The sequence below is a fragment of the Myotis davidii genome, unplaced genomic scaffold (assembly GCF_000327345.1).
Source record: "Myotis davidii unplaced genomic scaffold, ASM32734v1 scaffold44, whole genome shotgun sequence".
Lineage (NCBI taxonomy): Eukaryota > Metazoa > Chordata > Mammalia > Chiroptera > Vespertilionidae > Myotis > Myotis davidii.
Window position 1 is genome coordinate 4,384,731 of NW_006299705.1, and position 16,556 is coordinate 4,401,286.

Genomic DNA, 16,556 nt, shown 5'->3' on the forward strand with positions numbered 1-16,556 from the left:
CTTCCTCATGCAGCATTTAATCCCTTTTGATCTAGTATCCTTATGTGCTTAATAAAATCTAAAGTACATAGTTAACTTTTACCTTCACAACAGCAAAACATACTAATGTACATGCTTAAAATAACGAAGGCTATTTTCTTTGTAAAAATACATTCATCATTTTCCTAAAATTAGTTTAAGAGAAATTGAGAAAAAACTGTTTATACACTCTTCAATGTAAGATAAGAATCAAACACTACCTACGTATTTATCTTTAAAGGTATTTAGTTAATTGTGAAAGACAAAATGCAAATCTCACCTAAAGGACTACAGAGGAAAACTTTGTAATAAAAACATAGTTTAAAAAAACCACCTTCATTACATAGAAATATAAAATGTTCTTTAGATAACTTGATAAGAAAAAAATAATTAATTTAGTTCTTAATTTTGCCCTAACTTGGTGCATGAGCTTTGTCATTGGGCTCACATTGTCAAAATCATTAAAATGAATATACCTCTGGCGCTGGAGGCAAATCTATTTAGAGTGATGTTACTCATAGTCTTGTGCTCAGTAATATTGATCTGTGTTGTCTAATAGAAAAATAATAAACAATTACTAGACAATGTTGGGAAAAGTAATCAGTTTTTATATATCAGTAATACAGCAGACCTCCCAAAACATAAAGGTGATGATCTGCATAAAATCAATGTGTTATGCTACATTGCTTATATTCATCATTGCAGGTTCTCAGCAATAAATGGTACAACATTAGGTCTGAATTACTGGAAAAATAAAAAGGCATATGAAATAGAAAGGTTGACTATATTTAAATATAAACTTGTTTTAAAATGTCTATTTCCTAAACTTGGAGATTTTTTTATCATAAGAAATACTGCTTTAAGCAAGTTAAAACTTAAATAAAATGTCCCAATTCTTTTTAGAATAAAAACAGAGCAACCTCAAATCAAAATAAGAAATTATATCCTAGACCAGGAAAATACAAAAGGGTTCAAAGATAATTCTTAAAGATGCATGAATATAAACTCTACTAATTTGCTAATAGATTTTGGATTTCATTAGAAATGTATAACACATATAAAAACAATGACAAAACTCAATCCTAGAAAAAGCTCTTTTGAATAATATTCACCTGTTTGAAACCTTTGCAACTGCATAAATGTTCTTTTAAATTTTATCAAAATAGTTTGTAAATTAAAGTAAAAAGGGAAAAATGTATGGGTTTTAAGTACTGACAGAATAAATAATTCTCCACTTAAGAAGTTTAAGATAACATATTAGATGTTTAAAAAGATAACTTCTCTGGGCTATTCAGTAATATTAAAGTTTTTTTTAAAATTTCTCCTGAATGTTCCTCATCAATTTTCTCCTGAATGTTCCAAAACTGTAGAGTTAGAAGAAGTGAAAATATTATTTAGCAGTAGCTTCTTACTTTGACCAACAAACTGTGAATTTCAATCACATATGGCAGTCTGTAATGGCTAGTTGTATAACAAATATTAAACATACATTGTACAAAATTCATACAACTACTGCATGGTAGTCTAACCATTGCCAAAGAAAGGCACATTTGTTTAAACATTTTGTCTCTCAAAGAAAAAAAGCTGTTGAAAGCCAAGTTTTGATCTGCTATCCTTTACAGGAAATAGAAAATACAGAAAAACAATTGATCTTACCACAACTGGAAACTGGCAGTCTGAGTGGAATCACAGAAGTCAATACCCATTGAAACAGTAATGGATCCCTCAGGCTCAAGAGATTCTAGGAAATTAGATAATTTAGACATGAATACACGGAGGAGGTGAAAAAGAGGCAAAGTAAACACTGAAAACTTATATAATGCATGTAGTTTAGACAAAATGGTCAAATTTAATGATGGTTTATAGGAGCACTTTCAAACTAAGAATATTAAAACAAATTACAAAGTAATTTCACTATTCTGCTTGAAAGTTTTTTTATACTTAATTCTGAATATATTTCAATGAACACAATATATCATTTCAGAAACACATCTCATCCTGAGAATGTATGTTTTACAATATTATCTTTATAGGCATTGAAGGTGAAAGGGAAACAAATTTAGTCCTGCATGAAACAACTGTAATGAACTATGGGTGCTTTTAAGAAATTATGCATTCAAAACTATGGAATATTTATCTAGATATAAAAAAGTAAATTTTAAACAATGTTTCAAATTTCCACTGGAAAAAAATCAAAATACAAAAATTTAGAAATGCAAATTAAAGCAAAACTGGAAGAAATTAATTTGTTGTACTCAGAAAATAACCAAGACAACTGTCATTTACAGGAACAAACGGTAAGTCCAATATACGTACAACACTAATGTTTTTCAGCTAACAATGATAAAACTTAAGACCATAACAAAATTTTATTCTTTTTGTGATTCCAAAGTCTGGCTGTACATTAGAAGAATAATGGAGAAATTAAATATATACCTACCTAGTATAAATATTTATGCATATATTATATTTATATATATAAAAGCCTAAGCGACCGTTCGACCCTTAACTATGATGCACACTGACCACTGGGGGAAGACACTCAATGCACAGGCATGGAAACATAGAAGAGACTGATGAATCTCAAAGGGAAGGGGGAGGAGGGATGGCAGGAAGAGATTAACCAAAGATCTAATATGCATACTTGAGGCCCAGTGAATGGATTCGTGCACTGGTGAGATTCCTCGGCCTGGTCTGCAGGGATCAGACGGAAACCAGCAGTCCAACATCTCCTGAGGGGTCCAGGATTGCGAGAGGGTACAGGCCAGGTCAAGGGACCCCACTGGTGCATGAATCCGTGCACCGGGCCTCTAGTATTTAAATAAAAACCATCCACTTTTGATTATCACTTTGCTAAAAGTCTTCAGTGTAAGTACAGTCATACTATACAGTAGCTTTATATTTAGCTACTCTGTAGCTATTCTGTATATATCTTATTAGATAGAAGTATTTTAGCAGACACACACTAATCCAGTAGACTGTAACTATCCTAGGGCTTGTTCAAAAATATGATTTGCCATTAAATGTTAATAATAACAGAGAAGATGGTATAGATGAAACAAAAGAATTCAATAAGCTTATTATATCAAGAAGTATATTTATGTCTTATAGTCTTGATGAAGACTAGGCAGTATAAGAGGGTACTTGTTTGATGCTGAATTTCATTAGTTTGTAAATTTAACATTGACCAGGATGCTGCGCAAGTACCAGACTTGCTGCCAAAATCTTTGGCAAATAGGCATTACTGTTGAATACATAACTATAATGATACTTTTTTTTTTTTTTGCATTTTTCCTAAAGCTACACCTATCAATTCACAGCTCTGTCAGTCACACTGTTCAAGACTATCTTTAGTGAATCCTACTGCTTTGTTCTGTGCCATCATATACTAGGGTCTGGTCTAGTCTGTAGCCGAATACCACACTAGCATATGCTGTCATTTCCATAACATAATGGCATTAATGATTTAGATCTCTCAAATCATGTACCCCTGTATTTCATTTGACAAAGTGACAGTTCACAAAATGTCTTGTTGATAGAACTCTTTGACACAGTTTGGTATCATTTTCAGTCTTGAGATAATTAAGTGGGAGTTTAGTGCCATGCTAATCCTGAAGGACAGCTTATGATCAATGGTATGTTTTATTATATAAATGCTTCAGGAACAAAGTGATCAGCATAAAATTATTCATGTAATGAATGCTCATAATATTTGAAACCTACTACATTGGAGAAGTCTACCCTTTCAGGTGTCTTAATTTGGATACTTCTCTGGATCTCTACTACATACATGAGAGAGTTAGATAGAAATGGCTGAAAAACATAGGTTCTATTATACTACACCATTAATCATGAAAAATGAAATCACACAGATGCCATCTACTTTGATGTGACAATTGTACAGTAACTAGTGAAATCTTAGCTGACTTCAAACGTTTCAACTGTTAACATAAAGTCACTGAACAGTCTCTTAACAGCCTAAGGCTATTCTCTCTTTGTGTGTGTCTGTTTTACATCTCTTATATACTGGTCTCTCTGGGGGAAATGTCACATTATGCTTAATATTCTTGCAAGGAATTCAGTTTCACACTTCAAAGGCAGGGTAAAATTCAGACAATAGTCATCACATATTAAACATGAATATAAAATAGATTGGTGACAAATAAGAAATCTGCTGTGGGGGAGCGGTGGGGTGGGTGGAGGTGGAAGAGGGCATAGAAGGGATACATGGTTTATGGGGAAACATAAATAAAGTTTAAAAACAACAAGAAATATGCCGAGCTCATTATTATATGTATATGTGCTTATTAAATAAAACAATTATCTTAGCTGCCTTATTTCACAAAACATGAAAATACAGTATTTGTTTTTGTTGCAGTTTTAAGATGTTTTTGGAGTAACTCCACTATAATCTATTGATAAAAGAGACTAGGTAGTATTATATACAAATATCTACTGCATGGGAAAGAACTCTGTATCTTGAGGATAATTCAATAAATGCCAGTGAAATGAATGAAACATTATAGTCATAAAATGTGCCTAAGGGGAAAAAAAGCCTACTACTAGTACTGAGGCAATGGTATATGTTCATATTTTATTTCTGTGTTAGGGCCATACTATGAAATTTATTATATTTATTTCTTTTATTCCACATAGGCCAGCAAAAGTTCAAGTCATTGACTCACTGTGCCAGCACAAAGAAATGTTAATACTGTTCTACTGTTTTAACCTTTGGATAACATTTTCAACCTTCAGACAACTTACCTATCAGCTGCTTGACACTTCTTAATTTTTTAACTAGGTAAAAAAGGCTTAATTTTAAGCAATCAAAACAAATTGTGATACTCACAAAATAATAAAGAATATGTTACTATATTAATATATTTACATATATTAACTTTACAAAAAATTAAAAATCAGGACTGTATTCTTTAAATGGTGTCTTGGTTACCAAATTATTTTTTTAAAATAAAGGGTAATAAGTATGTTTGAAATCACCTTACTATATCTCTACATTGCTTCCTTATAAAAATCTAACATATTCCATCTATTATAAAGTGGTTTATTCCTTTGTGTAAAAACATAACACAAAGAATAACTTCTTTACTGAATGAATGACTATGAAAAGTATATAAGAGGATTCAACAATGTCAAAGAGCTCAGGTAAAGATGAACAAACATAGAATGGCTATGTGAAATAATGAGAAAGAAGGCACAGTTTGGTCAAAAGGCTTTGCTCACTAAAACTTATAAATAGATAGTACTTGGAACTTTCTGATTATACATTTCAAGGATTCAATGATAGAAACCTTAATTACTTTTAAAATTTGTTTTTATTGATTTCAGAGAGAAAGGGAGAGGGAGAGAGAGAGAAACATCAATGATGGGAGAGAATCATGGATCGGCTGCCTCCTGCACACCCCTAGTGGAATCGAGCCTGCAACCCAGGCATGTGCCTGATCAGGACAACCTTATATTACTTTTAACTGAAAACCTGAAGCTTCTCTGAACAAAACTTTAGTGTTGTCTCCACTTACACAAAACAGAAACAGAGACAGACATTCTAATTATTATCCTATTTTAAACTCAAAGTAAGACATACAATTATAACACTTAATTTTTAAAAGGTATATTTTTGATACAGTACTTAAAAATGGAAATAGATGACATCCGGTCAGACAATATCATGTACGGGCCACTGAGGCAACCCAGAACACATGCTGTGTTGGAGGGACAGCCCCTCAACACCGCTGGCCGCGTAGTATCTATGTAATATCTATAAAGAGCCAGGGTCGTATGACCGAAGACTCAACCAGACCGGAAGTTAGTGCTGGGTTGCTGTGTCGACCCAGCACTGACTGCGGCCGCTGCTGATGCTCCGACCCAGCCCTGACTGCCTAGGGGGCTGCGGATCAGGCCTGGAGAGAAGCCTGCAGAGAGAGGGGCAGGGTCTGATCCGTAGCCTCTGTGGCAGACGTTGATCAGAACTTGCCTCTCTTTCTCTCCTGGCCTGGCCAACAGCCATGCCTCCATTTCTCTCCAGGCCTCCACAGGGGCTGCTGATCAGCCTCTCCTTTCTGATCAGGCCCTGTCGATAGGCTCAGAGACGCTGACTGGTATAGAAACTGACCAATCAGAATGATCATGCCAGCAGGGGAGGGCAGTAAGGGGAGATCAAACAGGCAGGCAGAGGCAGTTAGGGGCGATCAGGCAGGCAGGCAGGCAGGTGAGTGGTTAGGAGCCAGCAGTACCAGATTGTAAGAGGGGTGTCCAACCGCCCACAGGGATCAGGCCTACACCGGCGGTCGGACATCCCCTGAGGGGTCCCCAATTGGAGTGGGTGCAGGCTGGGTTGAGGGAAACTCCCTACTCCATGCACTAATTTTGTGCACCGGGCCTCTAGTGTGGGAATAAAGACCCAGTACTGCCATAGCATGTGTTTTATTCCAACAAAAATGAGATTTCTGGGTTGGTTTTTTAAAAATGTATTAAAAAATCTTGATTTTTAAATAGTGGCAACAGATTAAAATATTTTTAAAACATGATGTGTATAAACACCAGTAATGTACTCTGGGCTAGTATATATTATATGTGTGGAAAGGAAGATAGCAATATACTATATAATCTTCCATTCTTCACTCCCTTCACTTTTCAATTTATGGGATATGAAAGGAAACAGGGAAGGGGAGGTCTACAATAAAAAGATAGTTTAAAATCAGGAAAGGAAAACAGGGAATGAAAATGTGAAAAAAGGGAATGTGAAAGGAAACAGGGAATGGCAGGTCTACAATAATAAAGATAGTCTAAAATCAGGAATGAGACTGAAATAGAGAGGTAGGAGGAAGGTGATGCAGCTAGGTAAAGCGGGAGGCAATTTTGATTTTTCAGACTTATCCTTCTGTGAATACTAAGGGCAAAGAAATGTTTTTTATTTTTATTTTGTATGATAAATTTGGTTTGAAAGGGGAAAAACAATCATAAACTGAGTATGCTAATATCAATAAAATATGTATCTACTTTTAAAATGAACACATTTAATTATCAAATATAGTTCAAATTTTAAACGAGAATATTTACCTATTGGATTAAAAACATGCATTTCCATGCCTGGAGGAAGTTTTTTTTCTCCGATGCGGATATTTTCGATCTTTCGATCTGTAGTATTATTCAGTGTTATTTGTACAGAGACCATTTTATCACCAAAAATGCAAGGCTGTCTTGAAAAGAAGTAATGGGCAGCTAGTCCTTTCCCACTCATGCGATGAAGCAGCACATGAGTTTTCATTGGTACAAAGACAGGAGTACTGACCTATTGCATGTTGGAAAAAGAAGGAAAAAAATGAATTAGTAAACATATTTAATAATTCTCTTAGAAAATATGCAAAAATTTCTAACATTAACTCTTGCTTTCCCTAAAGTATTACATAAACCACAATAACAAACATTAGCAGAACATCACACATAGGTAATTAAGTCATAAATTTTTTGTGAAGTAAATGTCTTCAAAACTATTAATTTTTCTGTACTCTGCAGACATAAATATTTTGAAAATATGTCTAATAAGAGAATCTCAGTTATATAAATATATTTTTTATTTTAGAGTTTATAAAGTTTTTTGTTAGTTTTCCCTAGGTACGCTATATTTGAACATTTTGATAATTTTTAAATTAGTTTTACTAATTTATCAGTTGATTTTCTCAGGTCTTTGAACTGTAAGACAGTCTTACTTGCCAGTAATGAACATTTTGTACCTTCATTTCCAATCCTGAGTCCTTGAACTTTTTTCACCTTGAGTTTCTTTCACTGTAAATGGAAGACTATGACCTCCTTTAAGGTGGTTTCTTCCCTTGCTGTAGTGATTAAAAAGATCTTCCCTACTTTGAGATCAGGTAACTTCTGCACTTCCATTTTCTTCTAGAGCTTTCTTTCTTTCTTTTTTCAAATTCAGTGAAACTGATGTAGCCTACTGACTCCATATTGAAGTACTCTTCTTAAATACTTAACCAATAGTATGTACATGATTTTTAAAAAAATATTTTCCCTGACCCCTGTACATGATTTAATGTTAGCCGTTCCTCAATGACCTTAAAGTACAAACATTCGAATTATTTATGTACCTGGGAGATAATTTTGGGCCTTGATTGAGCTGTTAACCCAGCATCACATTTTTTTATTTCTTATAGCCCTACACTATGATTAAATTATTTGGCAAAACAAAACATCTCTATTCCTCTTCCCTCTCCCGCCCAGTATTTTCTTGCCTAATCTTCTCTTTACCCTTCCACTGAACTTTAGATTTCTGTAGTTAAATTCTCTGTTCAATCTTGAATGAAATCAGAGGCAGCATAGTAAATGAAGAAATAATCCATGCTAAACTCATGTCCTGGCTATCTTTCCACTCAAAGCAGAAGTATTGCATGTGGCTTGACCTGACATGGCCAGGCTTTTTTTTTTTTAATCAATTTGTAATTAACCAAGCCTAATCAAGACTATTTCCTAACAAGAGCTCTCCCAAACTAGGTTTTCTATTATAAGTGTGAAAGTACATATTAAGCTATTCAACATGTTCACTATGCCACTGATGCCTGATGACATTAAAACCTCATCCTATATAATAAAAGGCTAATATGCAAACTGACCAAACGGTGGAATGACCAGTCACTATGACGCACACTGACCACCAGGGGGCAGACGCTCAATGCAGGAACTGCCCCCCCTGTGGTCAGTGCGCTCTCACAGGGGGAGCGCCGCTCAGCCAGAAGCCAGGCTCATGACTAGTGAGTGCTTAGCCAGAAGCCAGCGCAGCTCAGCTAGAAGCCAGGCTCACGACTAGTGGTGGTGGGAGCCTCTCCCTCCTCTGCGGCAGCACTAAGGATGTCCGACTGACAGCTTAGGCCTGTCCCTGGCAATTGGATATCCCCTGAGGGCTACCGGACTGTGAGAGGGTGCAGGCCAGACTGAGGGACCCCCATCCCCGAGTGCACAAATTTTGTGCACCAGGCCTCTAGTTAATAATAAATTAAGATTCATCCACAAAAATCCAAAAGTTAAATATCATATATACTAAATGATAAAGTGTCTTCAAAGCATCATTAAAGTATAGTATTCCTTTTCCAAAAGTTTAATCCATACGGGTGGACAATTTAAAATATAACCTAATAAATACTTAGGTAAATTTTAAATTTTGGCTATATAAAGTAATAAACAACTGGCCTATGCATCCTATTTTGGCTGTTTGATGAAAATAACAATAGTCTAGTATTTTAAGTTTTCAAAGCACTTTCACTTTTAAGTGTAGGTTCTTTTCCTTATAGAAAAATTATTTTCAAAACTCTTCTGTTTCAATGCACACACCAAGTTCTATTTCCTTTACAAATTCGGGGGTGGGGGTTGGGGTGGGGGTAGGAGGTGGTGGTGGTGGTGATTAGCACAACCTAAAACAGCAAACCTTAGCAGTAAACATTCACTCTTAGAGTGGGCATCATAAAAATAAGCAAATGGACAGAGAACGTGTGTGTAAGTTTACACGAGTATACCATATATACATAATATATTTATAGATTTACACTCAGCAAAAAAATCTTTTTTCCCCATAAATTCCCATGTCACTGAGGCTATGACAATCAACTTTAAACCTAAGCCCTTAAATAGATAATTATATTTTTCAGTTTCTTATGTTTATTCTCTTAATTAAATAAGCATATTGGAAAAAGTAACCATCTTAGTGTTGTTTTTTTTCCTTCGTTGTTCCAGAGACAGTTTTCATTATCTCCTTAAATGCATGTTGATACAGCCAGTCATGTGGATGTAAAGTACAGCATAGGGAATATAGTCAATAATATTGCAATAATGATGTATGTGTCCGATGGGTACTAGACTTATCAGGGACATCACTTCATAAGTTATACAAGTGTCTAATTACTATGTTGTACACATGAAATTAATATATTGTATGCTAACTGTAATTGAAAAATTTTAAGAAGTGAAAAAAACTCATGAAAGCTTGGGCAACATATCATATGGGGAAATAAAGCTGAAAGTTGGAAGGAGGCTAGTGTACAGTAGAATGAGAAAAGCAGGACAGAAGCAGGGGTTTAGTTTACAAGCAGCCAGGAATCAGCAATCCAAATATCATAAGGTGCTGAGTCGGTACGCCACGCCTGAAGTCATTTAAGAGCTATCAACATGTCTTGGTTGTATTGAGTCTCTCTCTCAATCTAACCCTGGGAAATATGCCCTTAATATCTGTGCTTTTTTCTACCTTGTCTCAAACTTCTGTACCTTTATTATAATAGTTAAAAAGATGTGCAAAGGAAGACAAACAGTATGATTCTCTCTACTCATTTTCCAGCACTCAACCAAGTTCAAGAAGCACTGAATTCAACATTAAAAATGTCCTTCCTGACAATCTTGAAAGGTTACGTGTGATAACACAGAGTTCTATGTCCTCTTCTACAATAAGTAGCATCACACCTGGCACTTTGTGGTAATAATATATACTTCTTTTTTATCTACAGAAAGAAGCTAACTGAAAAGGTTTGTGTTTTTTTTAAAAACCTGCTTTCTAAGTTCATACAAGTCATATTAAGCCAACCCCCTCTAGTATCTAGATCAGCTACACGTGATGTTTTGTTCAATAAACCCAGTAGATTTCATAAATCCTTCACCATTTCCCATGGCTAATACAATTAATCCTGACAGGGAAGCAAGATTTTAGTTCAATATTTTGTACATCTGATTAGATACCTATATTCCAGAAACATATACATAATCTGTGGATGCTTGTATTCTAAGATACTAAACAGTGTGAATGGCTTTTCCGACTTCACATTTTATAAACATAAATAAATTTCATAAATGTAAAAAAACACATACATCGTAAGTTAATTACAGAATGACCTAGATTTGGATTGTGAAAATGACGGTTTAGGAAAAAAGGTAGATATTTAACAAGTTTGAGCAAAACTGAGCTTGGGCAGGGGTCAGCAACACAGCCCATAAGCCCAAATATGGCATTTTATCGAGTTTTGCTGGCACAGCCGTACTCGTTCATTTACATGTTGTCGATGGCTGCTGTCCAATGGTAGAGCTAAGTCACTGCAAAGCTAACATATTCACTATCTGGACCCTTTACCGAAAAAGTATGCTGACCCCTGTTCTAGGGGCACAATGTTACACCCTTGCTTCTCCCCTCCCTTTCCCTGTCAACAGGGAACAATTCTCCACAGGTCTCTTATATTTCTGCATGTTTTCTGAACAAAGGCATTAACTACTTTGCTCCTGACAATTTTTTTCAAGGATGTTTGTATAGCAAACAGCCTTTCGAAACAGGTAAATGCCTCTCTCTGGGGCAAAAGTAAGACAGGTTTGCTAACAGCCCTTTATAAAAGACTCAGATCTTCTATACGCTGGTTCCTCTTGGTGTGTAAAGCAACACACTGCACATGCAGTCACCATCTGGCCTTCATCGTGTCACCCCATAGGAGCCGGAACACAGAGAAGCTGCGCAGATGGTGGTATTCTGCCACAATAGGCCACTGCATTGCTGTGAGTAATCAACTGACCTGTGTCCTCTATAGGTATCTGTGAAACTGTCTCAGGCTGACCTGTTATCTTGCAAGTAGGTAACATCTCATACCCTTCACAGTTCTTAATACCCCTCCACCCCTTTTTTGGTCACTCAACATTCCCAGATCCACTTACTGCGAATAGTTACATTAACACTTAATAGGGCTATCTATCATATATATACAGCTGTGCAATGGCACCTGACTGAGGGGTGTATGTGAGCTTAAATTCCAGCTTACAATCAAGGGCTGCCATTTTGGAGTCTATACAATGGCACCATATGAGCTAGTGGCTTTGCTAAAGACATTACAGAGTAGAAACTATTTTTTTTTTCTTTTGACTTCCTTTATGAAAGTCCATGTTATCACCCAGTCAATTATATCTATGGATTTCTGAAGTATCATGATGTGTTCTGAGAGCTGACAAGGAAGTGTCAAGTAAGTTCTGTGACCCTGAAGTATAGGAATACAATGTTCAGGGCTGCTCCGACCTGTTTGGAGACTCAGTGTTGGCCTTCTTGCCTGTAGCAATAAGTATGGAACTGTCTGCTCAGCACACCCTCCCATCTTCTACGAACCTTGCTGTGTTCAGTTCCTGATGAAGCTGGCATGTTCTCATGCCACCTCATGACCTGGCTACAGTTAATTTGTTCAGAAATGGGCGCCAGGCCTGGTGTGTCCCTTTCTGAGGATTTATGGGTTTGGGACCTGGGAAGTCGATCCAGTCTCTCTCAAATGGCTAAAATTCTGAGATTTAAAACTCTAATGTCTGTGGCCTTAGTTTTGCCATATTGTTCAGCTAAAAATAATATATAATTTTCTTATTTATTATTAGAGGCCCGAAATTCATGCACGGGTAGGGTCCCTAGGCCTGGCCGGCTATCAGGGCCAATCGGGGCCTTCCTTCATTCCACACCACCCCCTGGTGGTCAGCGCACATCATAGCGAGAGGTCGAACTGGTGAGCTGAACTCCCCAGGGGACAATTCGCACATTAGCCTTTTATTATATAGGATGTTGATCTGCCTCCCCACTTATTCCCCATTTTTATGTTCAATTGTATAAAACATAATTGTATCCTTTCAAAATCAAAGCATAATTTTACTATTTTAAATGATTACAGAGATTTATAGATACTATAGCTCTCGTGTTGGTCATAACTATACTTTAATAGATGCTGAGTGTTCAATTATAACAGTTTCTAAAAATATTAGTCTTACAGAGCATCTGTGATGACAGGTGGAGATTATCAATATTAGTATTTGTTGGTTTTAGGATATGACCTGACTAGAAATTTTCTATTTTATATAACTAGTGGCCTGATGAACGAATTCATGCACAAGTGGGGTCCAGCCACCCCACCCCAATTGGGGCCAATCAGCCAGGCCGGCCATGGGGAGGGGATGCGGGCGGTTGGCTGGCCGGCCCTGCCCCCTGGTCAAACTCCTGGTCAAGGGGACAATTTGCATATTAGCCTTTTATTATATAGGATTGTTAAAAAGAAAAAGGAACAAGTGCCATATTTCTTGAAAGCACACACAAAGAAAACCATTAGCTAGAAAGACTCCTATGATACAAACACTAATTCCCAAAACATCTAGCTTTAGGTAACAGCATTATTTCCCATTAAATATTAAAACTTGTATAAAGAGGATAGTAGGAAAGACAATATTTGAAAACATTAGTTTTGATTTAATTATTTAACTGCTAATGTTCAAAGAAGTAAAAATCTAGCTGCATTATAAGTAAATGATATGGGCCATCCTCACTACGATCCTTGAGGAGGTAATTAGTTCAGTAACTGTAATAACTCTAAAATAAAAAGCCTCCTTCTGGAGTTAACTGAACAAAAAGCATCAAGTAAGAATGAGATAATCCTCTACAAATCTTTACACAGCATATGTTTAAATAATAAAACCCGTTTGTGTACCTTTAGATGGTTTATGAAAATAACCAATCAATTTTGCAGACACAACATTATTTCTAAAGGAAATCTATGTGACTCATGATGCCTGTAGATACACAGAGACAAACCACACATATTTTATCAGTTTATTACAGTAAGCAAATAAGCGTGGAATGAGAGTGCACATAACTGTCTACTTAGCGCTTACTGAAACATTTATAAGAGCTGTTATCTCCCTAATAACAGACAGACAGCGTGCAATTTTAGAGAGGAGAAAAGCTTCATATTTTTTAACACTTCACTAAAAAGTAACTGAAGAGTGTAAAATGAAAAATACTCTGTGCAGTTAGCTGGTAATGGACCATATTATCAACTCAAGTTAGATTTATAGGATACAAACTAGTCACTAATAGTTATTTTATGACATGGCATGTCTGCTTTTTTTTGAGATTATTAAGATTAAAGTTGTAAAACTTCTTTTGAACATAGCTGCTCCAAATGATTGAATTATAAAATTTAAATGAGAATTGAAAAATAAAACACAGAATATCAAGTAGGTGACTAAGAATAAACCTTGTTCAATGTCTGCATTATTATTTCAAAGCTGACATATCCATGTAAAGCTTTATGAAACAATGTTTTCCAGCCTTTTATGCTTTAATCCATAGTCAGTCGCTTAATCATTTCTACGTATTTTCAATGTATTCTGGTTTTGGACTTAAAAAATATGAAGATCTGAAGTACATAAAATGCTCTCTTTGTATCTAGCTTTGTTTTACTTATTTTATAACATATCTATTTAGATATGCAATTTATAAAAATGACCAGAGATACAGTTTCATCTTTAAAATTAGGACTTTTAAAATCAAATGTGTGTCTCAACTGATAGAGCTGTAATGCAGAAAGCTACAGTATTGTCTTATTTACCCAGTAAATTATAGAAAGTGAGTCTATTTTACCTTTAATCCATAGTATTGGGTCTAGTACTTAGTATAGGATTAAAAAAAGATCAAAGTGGCCCTGGCTGGTTTGGCTCAATGGATAGAGCGTTGGCCTGCAGACTGAAGGGTCCCGGGTTCGATTCCAGCCAAGGGCACATGCCTGGGTTGCAGGCTTGATCCCTAGTAGGGGGCGTGCAGGAGGCAGTCACTCAATGATTCTCTCTTATCATTGATGTTTCTATCTCTTTCTCCCTCTCCATTTCCTCTCTAAAATCAATAAAATGTATTAAAAAAAAAGATCAAAGTGCAAATGTGTTTAACTCTTAGCTATAATGATAAACATAGACTCAAAGAAATAGATTTCAATCTTCCATCAAATATTACTTTAAATAAATGGTTTATAACCCCAAGATAACTTCTTCCTTACACAGAGGTGGTCAAAAGTAGGTTTATAGTTGTAATGTAAATAATAACACAAGAATAAATTCCACGTTTTGTGTACTCAGAACTGTAAATCTACTTTTGCCCACCCCAGCATATGTAAATTTAGGTATTCTAGAAAATACTTGTGCTAATTCCTTATATTTTATTTTAGTAATCAATATATATTCTGGAAAACATGAAACTGTTTTTTACCTTTTATTTTGGTAATAATATACATTATAAAAAATATACTTGCAGAAAGAGCCAACTATATTATCAACTGACATTTAATAAGTATCTTACTTCATGGATAGTGTTAAGCAGGAGCCAGGAAACTACACCAGTGGATAAAATTTAGTCCACTGCCTGTTATATAGCCTGCAAACAAAGAATGGTTTCTGCATTTTTAAATGATTGGAAAAAAGAAAAATAAGATTTTTTGTGACACTACAGTCATATGAAATTCCAATGTCAATGTCTATCAATAAAGTTTTATTGAAACACAGCCACATTCAATCATTTATACATTGTTTATGACTGCCTTGATATTAGAATGGCAGAGCTCAGTAGTTAGCGCCTGCAAAGCTGAAATTATTATCTTACCTTTTACAACATTTGCTGACACTCTGGTATAGAATGTATTCAATTTACATTGGTGTTGAGATGAAGAGGAAATTACTTTATAATAATATCCTATTAGAGAGGAACCAAGATGGCGGCATAGGTACACACTTGTACTTGCTGCCTTGCACAACCACATCAAAAATACAACTAAAAGACAAAATGGATATCATCCAGAACCATGGGAAGGCTGGCTGAGTGGAAATTCTACAACTAGAAGGAAAGAGAAAGTGCATTGAAGCTGGTAGGAGGTGCGGAAGTGCAGAGGTACGGAGGTGTGCACGGAAACGGGCTGGCAACTGGGTACACTATTGTCTTTTTCAATCGGGAGGAAGATACAAGCTCCCAATTGCTTTGAACTCCAGTTCAGGGTGAGACTTTGGGGACCCAAACTCATACAGGGAGAAACTAGACTGTCTGGCATCAGGGCGGAACGTGAGGGCAGCTTTCTTGCAGAGGTACTTGCAGTCATCATTGTTCCTGCAAAGGGCCGCAGGACACAGAGACCCCAGGACCTCTCCTAGGTGGAGCAGGCTGGCAGTCATTGCTGTTTGCTCCGCCCTCATGACTCCCTGAGACCCCACCCCACCCAATTTACAACTTCACCCAAGCTATGCACAGAGGCTTTTGCATATGAATGGCCTGTTCTTTTGCAATCTAAAACTTAACAAACTGCAGCTGGGTCAAAGAGCTCCAAAGCTTCCAAAAGGAGACCTAGACAGCAGCCTGCATTGCTTCACAGCTGGCCCTCTTCTGGGCACTTCCAAACCCCAACAAAGAGTAGGAATCTGCAGATCTTTCTGTAGCTCCTGCTGGGTGGTCTCAAGCAGTGGCTGACCTTGCACCTCCTTAGAGATCCAAGAGCTGTACCCAGTGATCAGAGTGAGACCATACTAGAGTACAACTCTGCATATCCATAAGCGACACACTCAGGGGGCAGACTCAGTGAGCACCAAAACTCCACTGAAGCAAGTCCTGCTCCATAAAGGTGTCTCCAGCACAGCAGTTCTCCCATTGTAGACACAGCAGGTCCTCACAACCAACTGGCCTGGTGGTCAATTCCTCCCAGTGATACCAACAG

The 16,556-nt window shown here is 36.3% G+C and overlaps 1 protein-coding gene across 1 annotated transcript in view; it reads right to left on the bottom strand.

The window, feature by feature from the left end:
* Window positions 1–16,556, bottom strand: part of AP3B1 (adaptor related protein complex 3 beta 1 subunit) — a 191,594-nt gene that overhangs the window by 24,392 nt on the left and 150,646 nt on the right. The window contains exons 23-24 of the mRNA XM_015571572.1: window positions 7,096–7,327; window positions 1,675–1,759 (exon numbers count right to left, since the gene is read on the bottom strand). Of these exons, the coding sequence (XP_015427058.1) occupies window positions 1,675–1,759; window positions 7,096–7,327 (317 nt within the window). The remainder of the gene's footprint in view (window positions 1–1,674; window positions 1,760–7,095; window positions 7,328–16,556) is intronic.